The 17,474-nt window shown below is 37.3% G+C and overlaps 1 protein-coding gene and 1 long non-coding RNA gene across 3 annotated transcripts in view; one reads left to right on the top strand and one right to left on the bottom strand.

Moving 5' to 3' along the window:
• Nucleotides 1–685: 685 nt before the first annotated feature.
• C9 (complement C9) overlaps nucleotides 686–17,474 on the top strand; it is a 21,079-nt gene continuing 4,290 nt past the window's right edge. The window contains exons 1-8 of one of the 2 annotated variants that reach the window (XM_080574096.1): nucleotides 686–845; nucleotides 6,767–6,884; nucleotides 7,745–7,892; nucleotides 9,235–9,382; nucleotides 11,102–11,240; nucleotides 12,516–12,734; nucleotides 13,785–14,025; nucleotides 15,112–15,240. In XM_080574096.1, the coding sequence (XP_080430222.1) occupies nucleotides 760–845; nucleotides 6,767–6,884; nucleotides 7,745–7,892; nucleotides 9,235–9,382; nucleotides 11,102–11,240; nucleotides 12,516–12,734; nucleotides 13,785–14,025; nucleotides 15,112–15,240 (1,228 nt within the window). In that variant the 5' untranslated portion in view covers nucleotides 686–759. The remainder of the gene's footprint in view (nucleotides 846–6,766; nucleotides 6,885–7,744; nucleotides 7,893–9,234; nucleotides 9,383–11,101; nucleotides 11,241–12,515; nucleotides 12,735–13,784; nucleotides 14,026–15,111; nucleotides 15,241–17,474) is intronic. The other variant, XM_080574097.1, reaches the window with a different exon arrangement.
• LOC308185673 overlaps nucleotides 10,191–17,474 on the bottom strand; it is a 22,349-nt gene continuing 15,065 nt past the window's right edge. The window contains exons 2-3 of the long non-coding RNA XR_013943543.1: nucleotides 11,548–11,680; nucleotides 10,191–10,666 (exon numbers count right to left, since the gene is read on the bottom strand). This is a non-coding gene — a long non-coding RNA (uncharacterized lncRNA). The remainder of the gene's footprint in view (nucleotides 10,667–11,547; nucleotides 11,681–17,474) is intronic.

Genomic DNA, 17,474 nt, shown 5'->3' with positions numbered 1-17,474 from the left:
AAAAGTATTTATTATCCATGGTATTGCAGAATAACCTTGTACTAGATTATTTAAGGTTTGAGTCCAAATGCTTAAGTAATGCTTAACTGCTAAAAACCAGGTTATCTATGTGTTACTTCTGTTCTGTGGCTCTGTCCAGCACACAGTGCCTTAAATCTGGGTTATAAAAAACTGCTGAATAAGAATGGCCTTCTAAAGAGTAGCTTGTGTTTGGGGTTTTGGTGAGAGAGTGAGAAGTAGAAGCCTACTTCAAAACATCAAAAAAAATTGTGTTGCTCTTTTATATTGGCATTAGGGGGTGGGAGTGGAGGGAGGAATGTTAGGACTTTTTTTTCCTCAAATGCAACAAATAAGAATTCCAAACATGTTAGAAACTGAATGAAACTGAATTTACCCTTGTAAACAGCTCTGCTTTAGGAACTACTTGTTCCTTATGTAAGTCACTATGATTGCTGTTACTAGGCAGTTAATTTATTTTAATTGAATGGAAAACATCTTCCCTATATTTAAAAGATACTAGTAAATGCTCTTTCATCGTGAAACTACTTTATACTATTTCCCAATCTCCATAGAGGAAAAAGCCAAACTTTCTGAAAAGTGGACTTTAGAGCACTTACCGTAAGTCAGTTTTGGCTAGCAACTTGCATTTTTCAGTAAGTGCTGCCTTTTTTTGTTCTCCTCTTGGTAATAAATAACAAACAGAACAAATAAAGAGTTTGCAAATTCAGTTTCAGCATTTCTTTCCTACTCAGATACAAAATGAGAAGCATGCATGTTGTCCTGCAGCTAATATTCATATTATGCAGTTTAGAGGTGTCTGCCTCACTTTCGGGAGAAAGCAGAAGGTAAGTGTCTTCAGTTTTCTATAGCTGTCTGTGCTATTATTTTTCTCCAACATAGCATAAGCCACCAATGTAAACATTTCCACTGGCAGCTTGCTTATATATTTGGTGAAATCGGGAACTTCTTTCCTTGAAGATTTTTTTTTTTCAAGAAGTTAAAATGGTTTATCCACTTCACTTATTTTGCCATCAATTACATTGATAGCTGTTGAAGCTATATTCTTACTCTTATATTCTTATAGTGAGGGTGGAGCTCAAGCAGCTTTTTTCCATTATGTGCTGAGTGTGAAAATATAGTACGATCTCAATCATTATATTATTATATGCACAATTTTATGCTGATAGTATTTATATTAATATCTCAAGTCTCCTAGACTGCACATCTCTAATTCTTTGGAAATATAGCCTTTGGTTTTCAGTATAAACATCACTAGAAGGAGGAGGACTGCAGGCTCAGTCTCTATGAAAATATCATTTGAAAACAACTGAATAGCTACACAACGAGAAATAGCTCTGACTAGTCTATATCTCACTTATGAGAATAGCCAGTACTAAGTGGTGTAAGAATGTAAGTCTTAATAGCCAAATGTACATTAAGAACGAATCAAGGTCTGCCTGCTTTAAGACTTAAATTGTGGTATGTGAAGTGTTTTGTGATGACATGAATGCTGTATAAAAAAAAAAAAAAAAAATGTTGCTTCTCGCATGAGTGTCTAGGCCTGAGGCTGGATACTGCTATTGATGCTTGAAATACCCGAACAGACTTTGCAAAAAGAGCCTTCAAAACCATAAGGCTTTATGTTTCTCCCTTCTTTTTGATGATGGTTAATTGGGCATCCAGATCTAATTAGAGCACAGCTTTGATATATTCATCTAGAAATAATCCAGCCAGAAGATAAGACTATTACAGCTTCTGAAGCAGGCAACGTGGGCCAGACCATGCAGCTGCAAGATGGCACTAGCAGCCACAGTTGTTGTATCATAGAATATCCCGAGGATCATCAAGTCCACCTCCTGGCACCACATAGGTCTACCCAAAAATTCAGACCATATGACTAAGAGCACAGTCCAAAACAGTCCAAAAGCTTCTTAAACTCCGACAAGTTTGGTGCTCTGACTATGCCCCTGGGGAACCTGTTTAAGTTTACTGTCATGTAATGCTATCATGGCTTCAGTTACAAGGGAGCCATGACTTCTTTGTTGGTCAGTTCTAACTATCAGACCAACCCTCTTTCTCAAGTCATCAGTTTTTTAAATGATGGATTGAATAGCTCTATATTTTAATGCACAGATCAACAATAAATCAATGAGGATGGTTGGCTTGAAGCTGCCAATAAAGTATTTTGCAATCTAAGAGAGGTGAAAGCAATTTTTGTGTACTGATTTTGAAATGCCTTTTTCTTTCAAAAGACCATTCTTCCATTCCTCAAACCTTCCCAGTGATGGGTAGCACAGAAAGTATTTTGATTTCCATACTTGTCTCTAAAATTCTCGCTCTGATTTACCACCTTCAGTGACACTCTTAGAAACCTAAATGCTTTCTTTTCTTTGATATTTAAATTGCATGCCTCAACATCTCCTGTTTCAGCATGACATTTCTGTAACATTTTCTCCCTGGGTTTAATCATAGAATCATTCAGGTTGGAAAAGAACTCTAAGATCATCTAGTCCAACCTTTAACCTTGTACTGACAAGTCCACCTCTAATTATACTGCTAAGTTTTACATCCTCCAGGGATGGTGACTCAACCACTTCCCTGGGCAGCCTATTTCAATGCAATGCAATCCTTTGAGTAAAGAAATTTCTCCTAATATCCATCTTAAACCTCCCCTGGTGCATCTTGAGGCCATTTCCCCTCATCTTATCACTTGGTGCTTGGGAGAAGAGCCCTATCCCTGCCTCACTACAACCTCCTTTAAGGCAATTGTAAAGTACAGTAAGGTCTCCCCTGACCTTTTTTTTCTCTCCAAGCTAAACAACCCCAGCTCCCTCAACTGCTCCTCATAAGACTTATTCTCTAAAAATGAGGGAAGTGGATATAATGTGGAAGTGGAAAAACTCAGTTTTCCTAATGTCTGTTTTTCTAAACAATGTTGTTCAATAAAATGCTTTTTCCATAGGTGTCCATTTGAATTTCCAGATCAATATAGACAGTGTTGGCATTTCAGAGTTCATGATGCTCACTTGCGATGACTTTTTTTCTGACTTTTTTTGTTTTTCCTGCTGTAAAGTCAAGTAGATCCAAAACCTCAAAGCTGGACTTGCAACAAATGCTGTGAACCTTGTGTCCAAATCTGGAGGAGACCAATATGCATGAGTACTCCATACGTACTCACTCAGAATGAATATTCTTGCAGAAGTTGCTAGGCTGAGTTTATTTAAACACCTCTGCTGGCTGAAATCTCAAAGACCACCATCACCTCTGGTTTGCAGAAAGGCAACTGAAGGCAAAACTTCAGTTTGCACTGAAAAGTTCAACTTGGCATTTCCTGCCTGTTTTGTTGTTGTTGTTGTTATTATTATTATTATTACTATTATTATTTTATTTTTTATTGCAGACTCAAAATAATGTTTTATAAGAAACTTTGTGAGAATCCTTAGATTCTATATTAGCTTGAGTCTGATCCCTTCTGTAGGTTCTACTCATAGTTATTGCTCTTCAGGGACCATTCTTAACTTCTGCAAAGGGTTTTGTCTGCATTTTTAATGTAATAAATGTTCAGAAATGCATTTCAACATAAACTTCTATAATACCTTAATGCTTGGTTATTGTTAGGAGTAAGATAACCAGGTACTTATAGAAATCCTACTAGGTGTCCCAATATATCTTTAAGGTCTAGAGTCTGAGGGTTCCAACTCCTATCTTTAAGAAAAACTTGTCAATCTTTTCCCCAAAATGCTAGAATAGGTGGTGTTACTCTTTGAGATTTATAGTCTCACATCAGTAAGTACATACAAATGCTGTACTTGTAGATATAGGGAAGAATAAGACAATTCTTATCCATTTGCCAGACCACTGAGTTTTTGTTTCTTCCCTCTGATGATGTTACTGTCATGCAGAGTTTTGAAAAATATGTAATAGACAATGCTTTGAAAAACTGCTGTACAGTTTTCTACTTATTATGAAGTTACAGTAAATTGTAGTATAGCTGAAATATTTGTAAGATGAGCTAATTGCAGGCAAAGAAATTGGTTTTGAAGGTGCTGGATGGCAGCTGGGCTATATCAAACTTCAGATATCTTATGACTTCCCAGAAATTCATAGAACTGTAGAGTTACGGAAAAGTCTAGTATGGAAGGGACCTCTGGAGATTTGGTACAAACCTTCAGCTGAAAGCAGGGCCTTGGTTTGGGTTATGTAGGTGTCCTGACAAGCATTTTTTAATATTGTCAGTGAGAGACATTCTACCATTTCCCTGGGGAAGCTATTCTAATATTTAATTGTTCTCTTGGTAAAGATTTTTTTGTATTCAGACAGCACTTATCCTGAAGCAACTTGTGCATGTTGCATCCAACTTCTACCTTCTAGGAATTTACCCCTTCTGTAGAATTTTCAGTGAGATGAGATATACGTATTTTTCTTTCTTTTTTTTTTTTCTTCCTAATTTGAGTTATAAATCTATTCTTAACGTAGCACAAAGTAAGTGTGACCGCAGTGCAGCTTCAGGTGGAATTACTTCAAGTAGGTCCCCTAGACTGAAATGTTTGTCTTACATATGTAAGCATGCATACTTAGTCAAACTTTGAAGTACATGCACCTTCCAGAAAGTTTTGGGATCTGTAAACCCCAACAGCACTGGAAAAATAAAGTTTGCCACTAATTAACAACATGAAAGTAAAATAAAAGGTTCAGAGTAAGAGTACAGTGATTGATCTAATCTAATTGCTGAATCAGAGCAGAGACAAGAAAGGAAAAAAAAAAAAGAAAGAAAAAAAAAGTCTGTTTCTGGTAGTGACCATTACAGTTTGATTCAAGAAAAGTAGTAAGAACAAAGCAAGTATTCAATGTCATTTCCCAAGCTCAGAACCCTTTCAGATGCCAACAACAGATTATTGGTTTAGATGTTATTGATTTTGATCTAGAGTCCAGCACAAAGTTAGTGAAAGGGAATTACATATAAAATGTACTTTTCACAAGGTTGGATTTGCATTCTGCACTAGCTACCCCAATTCCTGGTGCTTGGCACACAAAACAGCTTCACACTTCCCTACCAGATAAGATTTTGAGAGGTCCCTATTGCATGGAAAGGATTCTTAATTCTCTGCTTATCTCATTTCTGCTACCCAGAGATATTGAGCATATGTGTGTTTTTTGCTGTCTCCTTTTTTTAGAGTCTCACCTGTTAATAGCAACATCCTCTGTCTCGGGTCCATATATTGCAGGCCTTGGGCTAAGGTTAAGAGTCTTCTGGGAAAATAGTTGTTTAGGAGCAGCAGGCAGGACAGTGGGAGTGTGCATTATAAATACTACCAGCAGCAGCTGCAGTGCCTGTTTACTGCTGGTGTGTGTGACAGTGGAAAGTTTGAGGCATCAGAGCCAGTTTGGGTGAGCTGAGTGTATGTATGAAGGGTTGCACAACTACCCAGTGGCCACCAGGCTGCTTAAGATTCAATGACTGGAAAGAGACGTAGGTCTACTTAGTATCTCAGTAACAGTTTATTGTGTATGTAACCTGAACATACAATAAATAGCACTCAAAAGCTGAACTGACTGGTGTATCTTCCTTGTCCAAACAACAGATTTCTCAATTTTGTGGAATCAGGTTACATTTGTTTGGTTTCTTCATGTATTTGTATAGGGGGGGGAGGGGGGGGGGCGGGTCAAAGAGTGGAGGGTAATGCACTGCCTGTAACAAAAGCTCATGCATCACATTGCAGGAGCTGCAGATCTGTCAACCAGCTGGGGCCTGGAAAAAAAAGGGTCCCACTGTAGAACAGAGGCAGCAGCATTAACGTGGAGAGGTGCAGAGGGAGAATTGCCTTGCAGTGAATGAATATTCAGTATATAAATGTCAAAATTGGTGTAAATGATAGAGAGTAAAAGTTAGGTATCAATACCCCATCATTCTTCAGCTTTTAGCACTGCTACCTGTGAGGTTAAGGTCAGCAGTAAAATACTGGACTTGTTTTTCAGAACAGAAGGGTCATTCTACAGTGCATCAGTTTTTTAATGTCTAGCTGTAGGCACTTTCAAGAAACTCAATTTCTGTAAAGTGACAGCCCTTCATTTACTGGAAGCCAGAAGTTTTTTAGTATTTAAAACTGGACACTAAAATGAACAGTCACTCCAGAAAATGAAGGCGTTTGGCTGAAATCTAACTGGCAAAGTATTCAACTCAGCAAGCTGAAGAATACTTAGATAGCTAAACATTTGTCTGCTTTTTCCAACTATGTAAGTTAGACAGTTAACAAGTAATACTTTTATTTATGAGCCTTCTTTTAACTCAGGAAAACATTTAAACATTTATTTAGACTTAAGGGCAACCCCACACAGCTAATAGTTGAGAAATTAGAAAGATATATTGAAGTACTATACCAATTTGAGATGTGCTGCTGTGCCTTTGTGTTTAGCTTTAAGTATGCAGAGTATAGCCACTGTCTGAATAGGGGAACTGCAGATATTCTCTGTGTATTATTGGTTGATTCTCTTCAATAGCACAACCCACCAGAAGTATGAGTATGCATAATGATCTAAAAAAGGGGGAAAAAAAGCAGGCTGAGTAAATGATATTTTTTTAAAGTGTAATTTTAAATCAACAAAGAACTTAGGATTAAGCAGTGGTTTATACATTTTGTGTACCAAGAACTGCTATAAAAGCAAAGGAGAAAACAACTTGAAAGTGCTTCCAAAATATTGGTATATGGTTTAAATGCAAACTCAAATGTTATTTTAGTGTACTGCCCTGGAATGTTTTGTTTGACAGCTCTTCAGAAAAAGCTTTCCACAGGGAGACAAGAGAACTGAATTCTCCATATCCGATAGACTGTAAGCTGACCAGCTGGAGTGAGTGGGGGCCCTGTGACCCATGCACCAATCAAAGGGTAAGCTGTAGTTGGAAGTTTTTGTAACAAAGCAACAAACAAATTAATGTTATCTGTCTGCTTTTTAGTTGTGGGAAAATATGATATTGCAACTCCTCATATTGAATGTTTGTGATTTGTTGAAACCCATAATCATTTCAGACCTGAAGCCATAACAGTAAGCAAGACTACATCCAGATGTACTAAACCCTTCAAGAGCTGTCACTGAAAAAGTTTTGTTGATAGAAATAATATTTTATGGCCATGTAAATGTTTCCGTTTCTGTAAAGAGCATCACTTTTTAACAGACTTTCCCCTTTTAAATAAGAAGCAATCTTTTTAGCAAAAACAGATTTTTGTTTTCTTAGGGGAGTTCTTACAAGACTACCAAAAAATGAAAAACTTGAAAGCATATAAAATGTGTATGGTGCATTTCCTTCCTGGATAAAAAAATAACGGGGGGGGGGGGGGGGGGGGGAGTGAAAAATAAGCATAATAATATACTGGGGGGGGGGGGGGGGGGGAGAGTGATAAATAAGCATAATACTATATTTGCTAAGATACTGATTCGATGTTCCTATAAATTTACAGCATAAGCTGTGCCTGTGATTTTTCAACCAATAATATCACCAAAGACGCCTCATTTTGAGAAGTTCTAAGTTCAGATGGAAATTCACCAGTTTTTGTATGTCTTCTCTTTTATCTTATCATAGAATCATAGAATATCCTGAGTTGGAAGGGACCCTTAAGGATCATCAAGTCCAACTCTTGACACCGCACAGGTCTACCCAAAAGTTCAGACCATGTGACTAAGTGCACAGTCCAAACGCTTCTTAAATTCAGACTTGAAGCAATATTAAAGCTGTTATTTATATTTCAAGTTTCGTTCTAGAAGTATTGAAAGATTCGGCCAGTTTGGTGGAAAATCATGCGTGGAGACTTTAGGAGATACACAGAGCTGTGAAAGTGACCAAGTCTGTCCCGAAGAAATAGAACCAGACTGCGGTGCTGACTTTCAATGCAATTCTGGTAGGTTTTGTTTTCATACCATCATGAGTTGTGCAATAGTTCAGCAAATCACATCTCACTCAGTTCTATGAAGAAGTTCAACCAGTTTGTGTTGAAGTCAAAATGCTTACACAAAACAGAGTATATGCTTCAATTCTTTTCTATTTGGGGATGATTTCCTGAAGCAGAACATTATTGCTAGGGATTAAAGACAGTCCCGAATGTGTAGATAAGTGGGTTGCAAAGCCATGAGATCGAAAGCATAACATAAAAAATGCTTGAGAAAGGGGTACATTCCTTCCATCTCTCAAAATAATTTGCCTCAGATCTAAATTATTTTCCTGTGTTTTTCACTCCATGTTTAAAAGCTATCCATAGACTGTTCTTTCTTCTAGCATTCCTGTTCCACCTGGTACAGAATCCTGTTTTATGAAAAATCACTGGGATAAAGCTAGGACTGAAGGAATTCTAGCAAAATGGATAGGGAGGCTTAATGACTAATGTGGTATGGTACACGCCAACTGGGGACCAGCAAGTCTCTAGATTCAAAGATCTTAATTTGTAAAGCAATACAGGCATGGCATATGAATTAGATGAATTCAAGATTCATCACAAATGAAAACAAAATAGAATAAGTTAATGATACTAAAACTAATCAAAACAGGAAAGGAAAGATGCTAGGTGAATTTTGAGTTCCAAGCTATTGTCAGTATTGTATCTTTCTGGAAAGACCGAGTAGAGAAAGAAAAATTAAAAAGTGTGTCTTTAATTATTAGTTCATAGCCATTGTGTGATACTTACAGGTGAGATAGTTAATATTAACAAGTGGTTTTATTATTATTATTATCTGAGGGCTAAATTTATTCAAATCTTTGAATTCAGTAGAAAAAAAAATCAATCTGTGTATAAACTGTGATACCTGAAGTCAGTAGAATTAGTCCTTCACTGTTGCATTAGAATATCAATCATTATAGTTCATGTTCTACAAATAGTAACAATTTAAGCAATTAAGAAATAATTCTTTGCTGATATTGAAGTAATGTTTTCCTGTATTCTCCTAATACATTAAAAAAACTAATAATAAAAAATTAATATAGAAATAACCACAAGAAATGATAACTTTCTGCAAATGACAGCAGTTCTCCATCTCAGTAAACTAATAAGCAGATTTATTAGTATGGTGGGTTTTTTGGTTTTTAGGGTTGTTTTTTTTTCATTCTAAGGAGGAAGAATGAAAATTCCTTGTGAAACTGGTGAAACTATACAAAAAGAAAGATCTCAATGAAGAATAGCTGGGGGTGTCACTTAATGTCCATCTTGGAAAGAATTGGATTCATTCAATAATTTTTTTTTTTTTTATTAGGTCGATGCATAAAGCGACGGCTTGTGTGTAATGTGGATAACGACTGCGGAGATTTTTCTGATGAAGATAACTGTGAATCTGAACCACGATCACCATGCCGTAACCATGATATCGATGTGTCTGAAGTTGGCAGGACTGCAGGGCAAGGGTATGTAATGAAGGGAAAAAAAAGCAGTATTTGGCATTGTGAAGAGTCTAAGACTGTCTCCAAAGCCAACTGAAAATGCTGGGACACTGGCATTCCCAAAAGAGGAATCATGTTTTCATTTGTATTCAGAAATGCAACATAACTTTCAGAAGAACACCTGACTACTTTTTATATTGTGTACTTGGGGAGGATAAATATTTATCCAGACAGTGAAAAGTAAATCAATCATTATGTTAATGTGCAGAATTATACATAGATATTACATGAGTATTTTTAAAACACTTATTATTTCAGCATAAAATATATAGGTATATTTTATATTTATATATATATATATATATGTTTTCAAGTGATACTTAATAAGGACTCAGTCATTCCCCATTACTTTACTAACATGAGCACCTAAAAGGGAGAAAAGTTCCTTTGATTATTTTATACTACAGGCTGCCTTACTGCAACAACACTGCCTGTAGGGTGGGTTTTTTTTAATTATTGTCCTTCACTTCCCCAGATCTTGATTCATTTATAGTTTTTCTCATTAATCTAAGTCGAAAATTGATCTTTCTTTTCTCAGACCATACTGTACATATTTAATTTCAAACAGAAAGAAGGTGTGACATACTGTGCATCTACAAATTGAGTCAAAAGACAGCTATCCAAACGGGAACAGAGGAAAATAAAAGTATACTACAGCACCACCTTGTGTTTAAATGAAAAGGGTGCATCCTGCGTTTCATCTTGGAACAGCATGACAGCATAAGTGCAAAATCTCTGCCTTTGTAGTACGGGGAACTAAGCCAGATGGGCATTTATTTATTTATTTATTTATTTATTTATTTATAGAAGCAGCTACTTTATTATTTCTTTTAAAATCCAGTGTTGATGTCGTCCATGAGAAATGTATAGAGGCACATCTGTGGTACCCAATGCAGACAATTTTGATGAACCAATAACCAGTTTTTGCAGTTAGCTAGGTGCATGTATCAGACATAAACACTGTGCTTCCTGGAAATATTAGAATCTATGAAGGAGTTAGAAAGGCAATAAACAATATAGAATCCCCAAATGAGCAGCTATTTTCAGAAGTAATTCTTGTGCATTGGTAGGCAGATGTGTAGAACTACATAGTCAACGTGCCCTCTTTTCAGGGTTTGCAGTGGTTCAGATTTCCTCTCCAGGGAGTTCTGTTACTCCTCCAAGTCACTCCCTGGGAGAAGAGACAAAGCTAGGAGCTGTTGCATATTCCTTCTACATGAATCTTGTGCATTCTTGATACCAAAGTTCCTAACAGCAAAAAAAATAATAATGAGTTATGCAGAAAAATAAATAAATAAATAAAACTTTTAAACCTATATGTAATAGTTTAATAGTTCCTCAAAAATATGTTGTTCAAGAAGAAATGTATATTCCTTCCTTCCATTTGTAAGGTTCTCACTGCAATATCTATCTTTTATTTTTCTGTTTCTTTCTCATGTATGACCATTAAAGTGCTTTACACATATGTAGTATTTTATCCATTACATGAATGAGAAACGAAGAAAACAAAAGATGAGACAAACTGCCATGGTGGAGCCTTATCCCTAAGGATTCAGTTCCACCTCTATAGTATCCATCTCTTACAAAAATTAGGCTTTTCTGTTCATAACACCATTGCTTCCAGACTACATGTGCTGACACCTTCTTTTTTGAAGCATAACCTGTCCTGTATTTCTCTTGCAGTATCAATGTTTTAGGGATGCAGCCAATGGCCAGCCCATTTGACAATGAGTTTTTCAATGGTCTTTGTGAAAGGGTGCGTGATGGGAACACACAGACATATTATCGCAAGCCATGGAATGTTGGTGTTCTCAATTACGATGTAAGTCTAAGTCCTTCTATGCAAGTTAGAATGTTTTAAATGAATCCTGAATCTTGACTTCCTCTCAGAAGGCTTGAAACCTCTTTGAGTAAGTTAGCATCAGCTTTTTAGCCTCATACTTTCAGTAAAGTCCGGAGGGAAACTGGTTATGTTATCATATGCCTCAGCAATTAAACTCAGTTGCTCCAGATAATTTCCCACACATTTATTGTTGCACCTGTGCATAGTAAATGAAAGTGTCTTTCTGGAATATTTACCATATGGTTGGATGATATGCATAGGAGATGTAAAAAAATGAATACTATACCTAATTTTACTGGATAGAGCAGCAATCAAAACATTTTCAAGGACACAAGAAAGGCTGCGATAAAAAGGAAGGAATAACATTATGATACTCTGGTGCTCTCTAAGTTTCTTAATCAGTGACAAGTTTCTCTCTCCTGCTGGAAAAAAAAAAAAAAAAAGAAGACTTTCAATGCAATTCTGTTATATATATTAGTGTATATATCTGTATATATATATTTCATTTGTGAAAAACCCACATTTTAAAATATACACTGCCATTAAGGCATTCTGTTCCTGTTTTCTTCTGAAGACAAGACTTGCTGCTTACATCACATCTGCTCTTGGACAGCATCATCTCTCCACTTAGTGAAGGCTTTTTTCCATAACAGTTTCTGACCACAAATGGAGCTAAAAAGATGCAGACACTCTTGGGAGCCTGGGTCTCAGGAGAGCCTGAATATACAAGGAGACTGCATAAAAACTCCCATGAGGTTCTGAGAGAATCAAGATAAATCAAATTACTGTTTTTTACTGAATCCCATTCTCTAGCTGAGTCAAATTATTTAGAGATTCAAATGTGCATTTCCAATGAAAATTGAAAATTTTCAGGGAGAAAAAAAAAATAGTAAAGGGTTAGAATTATTTTATTTTTTCTGTCAAAACATATTTTTTAATTCCCAAATGTCATGAAGCCTTTACTGATACATTTTGTGGAATTATTTTGCTATTCAGATAAAATATCTTCTCTTTAAATTACTCTTTATGTTCAAAGTCAGTTTGGATACATACGAAGTAGACAGGTAGCTGCTTCCCAACCTTAATGCTTCTGTGCTGTATTCACATAAGTGCCTATTTTTTATAATTTTCTGTTGTTGTTGTTTTTGTTGTTGTTCTTGATAAGTAAAACGTGCAACTTCAAAGTGCTACATAGATTTTCCTGTTACTGCCTGTTCTGGCTTCTCATATAACCTTTTCATCCTCTTTTCTAAGACAAAAGCAGGCAAAACCTTCACATCTGAGTTCTATCGTGATCATCTAAAAATGATACGAGAGGTGTACATGGACAAACAAAAAAGCTTCAACGTTGGCCTGTCTCTGAAATATGCGCCTACTTCAGGAAGTAACAAAACTTCTGCAGGAGGAAATTTAAAGTTTCACTATAGCAAGACTACAAATTTAGGATCTATGTTGACTAGATTCACAGAAAGGGTAAGTTTAATCAAGCTAGAGTATTTAATGTAATCATTTTATAAATAGTAAAATTTATACAGTGTTAGCATAAAAGCAGGAAGAGCCCAGGGGCAACAAGAAAGTAAGGGATTTTTGCTGAATGGCAGGAATATTTGTACCTACAAGAATTTCTTCATGGAAATGTAGATGCCTGAAGAATTTTGTCAGTTCTAAGAGCATTTGAGTCAGCATTTTAAGATCCTTTAAATGGTCAGCTGTTAAATTCCTTTTTTATACCTCCTACTAGGCACTGCTGTTAAGGGAGTCAGAGAAGTACTACAGAAAATAATGGGGTTTGAAAGGCATGTGTTTACTTAGAGTCTTAACTGCAACTATTTCACAAGATGTCATGTGTTACAGACAGCAGCTAGGTCCTAGTTTAGACTATGATAAAAATATACAGAGTGTAATGTATGAATATATCGGTTACTAAATACTACAATTAAAATGTATGTATGGGTCACATGCCTTGAAAGGATTTTTTTCTTGATAAATTCTCATTTTAAGACGCAAGGGTGGATTTTTATTTTATTTTATTTTTAATTGGAGTCTTTCATGCTGACAGTCTGAGAATAACAGAGAAGTGATCCACAATAAGAGAGAACGTAGTTCTGCTTTAACTATAAACAAAGACTAAACTCCATCTGACCTCAATAGGCATGCAGGAACAGCTTCTGTTATCTGGCAAGCCATATGGAATTAATTTTCTGTTATAAAAGTCAGAATCTTTAGATATTGTACCTAAAGAGAAGAACTTGTCATCAAATGGATCACAAAGGGCTTGCTGCAATTAACAAGGGGAGACTTCCGCAAAACTGCAATAAATGAAGAAGTCTAAATTTCTTGCCTCTTCCTCGGTTTAAATTGGAGAAGTTTTATTTCAATTTAACAAGTTCGTGTCCAAAATGCTAGATTGAATACCATGTTTAAAAGGGCTGCAGTTTCTTTATAAGTAAAACAAAACAGATTTTCTTGCTGTATTTCATACCAGAATGGTTCTCTCATGTGTTTTCTTCTCCCTGCACTCAGAACCAAACCTTTCTACATGTAAAAGGAAAGATTCAGCTGGGAAGATTCCAAATGCGGAGTCGTGATATCCGTCTCACAGATACGTTCCTTGATGATCTAAATTTTCTGCCTGCTGAATATGATAAGGGGGAATATTTCAAATTCCTAGAAGATTATGGAACTCACTATGCAGCCTCTGGAGCTGTGGGAGGAAAATACGAACTTGTGTATGTGCTGGATAATCATGTTATGTCTCTCTTAGGTATGTGCTCTGTTGGTCTAGCTAGAATATGCAGATTGGCACTGAGTCTCCAGTCATGCAGAGATGGATAAGGATAGACTTGTGTATATACAACACTACTAAGAACAGCACAATTCAATGTGTTCTGCATGTGGCACACCAGTGACACTTCAAATTATAGAAGTTCAACAGAGATGAGAGTCTCTGTAACTTCCAGTATTATTTGAAATCTGCTTTCTAAGTCTACAGCTTAGAAAACAAAACCTTAAACAAACTTCTTCAAAACATCACAGTAATTGGTGCAATATGATTCACAAGGGGTCCCCAGTGCTTAGGAAATCTGTCAAAACCTTAAATCTAATTTGCTAGTCGGTGTATTCATCTGGAACTCTAAGAGTTGGTGATGGCATAAAATAAGGAATAAATTCAAGTACTTCCTAGAAATTGTGCAGACACTTCAAATACAGTCATCCTCAAATTCATTGCATGGAAGAGGAGAAAGCAGAATACAAATAGGAAGAAGAAAGCATAAACATTTCCAATAGCACCAATAGCACTGAAACTTATCCTCCAATAGTATAATCTCAATAGAGTAGAATAGAATAGAATAGAATAGAATAGAATAGAATAGAATAGAATAGAATAGAATAGAATAGAATAGAATAGAATAGAATAGAATAGAATAGAATAGAATAGAATAGAATAGAATAGAATAGAATAGAATAGAATAGAATAGAATAGAATAGAATAGAATAGAATAGAATAGAATAGAATAGAATAGAATAGAACTGAACTGAACTGAACTGAACTGAACTGAACTGAATAGTTAGTTGGATGGGACCACGAAAAATCATCAAGTCCAACTGACTCATCACCTCAAGGCTAACCAGAAGTCAAAGCATATTATGTCGGGCATTATCCAAATGGCTCTTGAACGCTGACAGGCATGGGGCATCAACCACCTTGCTAGGAAACCTCTTTCATTGTTTGACCACCTCCATGGCAAAGATTTTTTTTTCTAATGTCCAGTCTGAACCTTCCCTGGAGCAGCTTTGTGCTGTTGGTCACTCTGTCCTTTAATAATCACCTAATTATTTCTGCTTCCAGGTATCAGTGTAGAAGATGTGAAGAAATGTCTTGGATATCAATTTGATGTCAGTGTTGGATATGACAACATTAAGGGCAGTCTTGAAATGTCCGGTGATAAATGTGGGAAGATCAAAATGCAGGATAAATGTAAGTATATACTTATTTTACATTATATCTTTTGCTTAAGGAAAGGCAATAACAATTTTTTCTTCTTGCAAAAATCAACATAGTTATTGCTATTTATTAGGGAAATGACAGATTGCGTACCCCAGTAAAGGTAAAGCTGCCATAATTCCACACTAGGCTGAGCATGTGTTCCCTGTACATACATGTACCACATACACAACACATCCATAGATATATACATGGCCAAGCTAATCAATATAAATAGAAACACAGCACTCATACAAACACAAACAGCACCAATGGCTTCATCCTGTTCTCCTCACTATTGGATCAGTACAGAGGTCAGTCGGTGGAAACATCACAGAATCACAGAAGGGTTGAGGTTGTAAAGAACCTCTGGAGGTCAACTAGTGCAAACCCCCCTGCTCAAGCAGGGCCAATGGGCCAACTAGAGCAGGTTACCCAGGACCATGTCCAGATGGGATATGAAGACCTCCATGCCTTGGCATCCAGTGCTCAGTCGCCCTCACAATAAAAAAAGTGTGTCTGTATGTACAGAAGGAACCTCCTGTGTTTCAGTTTGTGTCCTTTGCCTCTTGCCCTGTCACTATGTACCACTGCAAAGAGCCTGGTACCACTTTCTTTACAGACTCCCTTCAGATATTAGTACACCTTGATGAGATCCCTCTGAGCCTTCTCTTCTCTAGACTGAACAGTCCCAACTCTCTCAGTCTTTCCTCATAATAGAGATGCTTCATCTTTGCAGCACTTCATTGGACTCCAGTGGTTCCACCTCTCTCTTGTACTGTGGAGCCCAGAATTGGAAACACTGCTCTGGAGGTGACCTTAAAGTCACCTGAAGAGAGGGCAAGGTTCACTTCCTGCAACCTGCTGGCAAAGCTCTTCCTCATGCAGTGCAGGATACCATTAGTCCTGTTTGCCACAAGGGCACATTGTTTGCTCATGTTCAACTTGGTGTCTGGCAGGATCCCCAGCTCCTTTTCTGTAAAGCTGTTTTCCAGGCAGTTGGCCCTCAGCACATACAGGTGCATGGGGTTGTTCCTGCCCAGGTGCAGGACTCTGCACTTCCCTTTATGGAACTTGTACATATGTACAGCAGCACAACCTTCAGGTCTATCAGCCCCTCCTCAATATACATATATAGACTATACAGATACCTCCAGCAGCTGACCTTAGACATTTAAATGACGCAGTAAATGTTCCCTATATGCTTAGTTCACCCTATTTTTGGCACCTGGATATACAACACTCCAAGGCCACAGGTCCTTGGGTATTACATTACTGGTAGGGATCAGCAGACCCACTGATGCACACCAGCACACATACATGCCACACACACTACAGCTGACTCCAGTAATCAGTCTTAAATGCTTAGTCTATCCAGCAATTGTCCCTTCAATCCTCTTGTCTCCAATTGCTTCAAATGGAGACACACACGCACACAGGTCTCAGTCAACCAGGACCTCACAGTATTTGACCTCGAAACCCCAGTTACTCCAGTGGCCAGCTCCTCTAGTTGTCTCATTGTAGAATCATAGAATCATAAGGGTTGGAAAAGACCCCCAAGATCATCAACCATCCCCCTACCACCAACATCACCCACTAAGCCAAGTCCCTCAGCTCCACATCCAGCCTTTCCCTAGGCACATAGATTTTTATGTGTAGAGATTTACAACCACTTTGATACTTGGCTCCCAACCCTCTTACATTACTTGCTAGCTACTCTGCTTTGTTATTTGCTAGTGATCACACACTGACATATGTATCCTCACTTGATCCAGTCATTGGCAGCACAAACACGCAGGTCCCCATCATGGTCCAACTCCAGTTGCTGGCACACAGCTCTCCATACACATGTATACATGCAGAATAGAGTTCACCCAGGAAGACAGAAATGGAATTTAATGAAAAGCCTGGACAGACTGCAAAGATCAGGCACAGCACATGACCAGACAAGCTCACTGATCATCCAGCTTTCTATATGCAATCAGCCACTTCTTTGTCTTTATTCCTCTCTTTCCCATGCTTGTTTCTCCCAAAACTACCTTGATCCCATCTTACCTTTTCAATGGTACCTTCCTAAATATACCGTAAGTATTTAAGTTCTGTACAATCCTCGAACCCTGCTCTTTGCATCCAGAGAGTCTTTCCATTGACTCATCCTGCTGCAGACTCATTCTCAGTCCTGTCCAATGGGTCTGACAGCTCTCCTGGAACAGGCCTGGGAGGAGCCA

The sequence above is a fragment of the Anser brachyrhynchus genome, assembly GCF_964034855.1.
Source record: "Anser brachyrhynchus genome assembly, chromosome: Z".
In the NCBI taxonomy this organism is placed as follows: domain Eukaryota; kingdom Metazoa; phylum Chordata; class Aves; order Anseriformes; family Anatidae; genus Anser; species Anser brachyrhynchus.
This window is presented reverse-complemented; position numbering and strand designations above follow the sequence as displayed.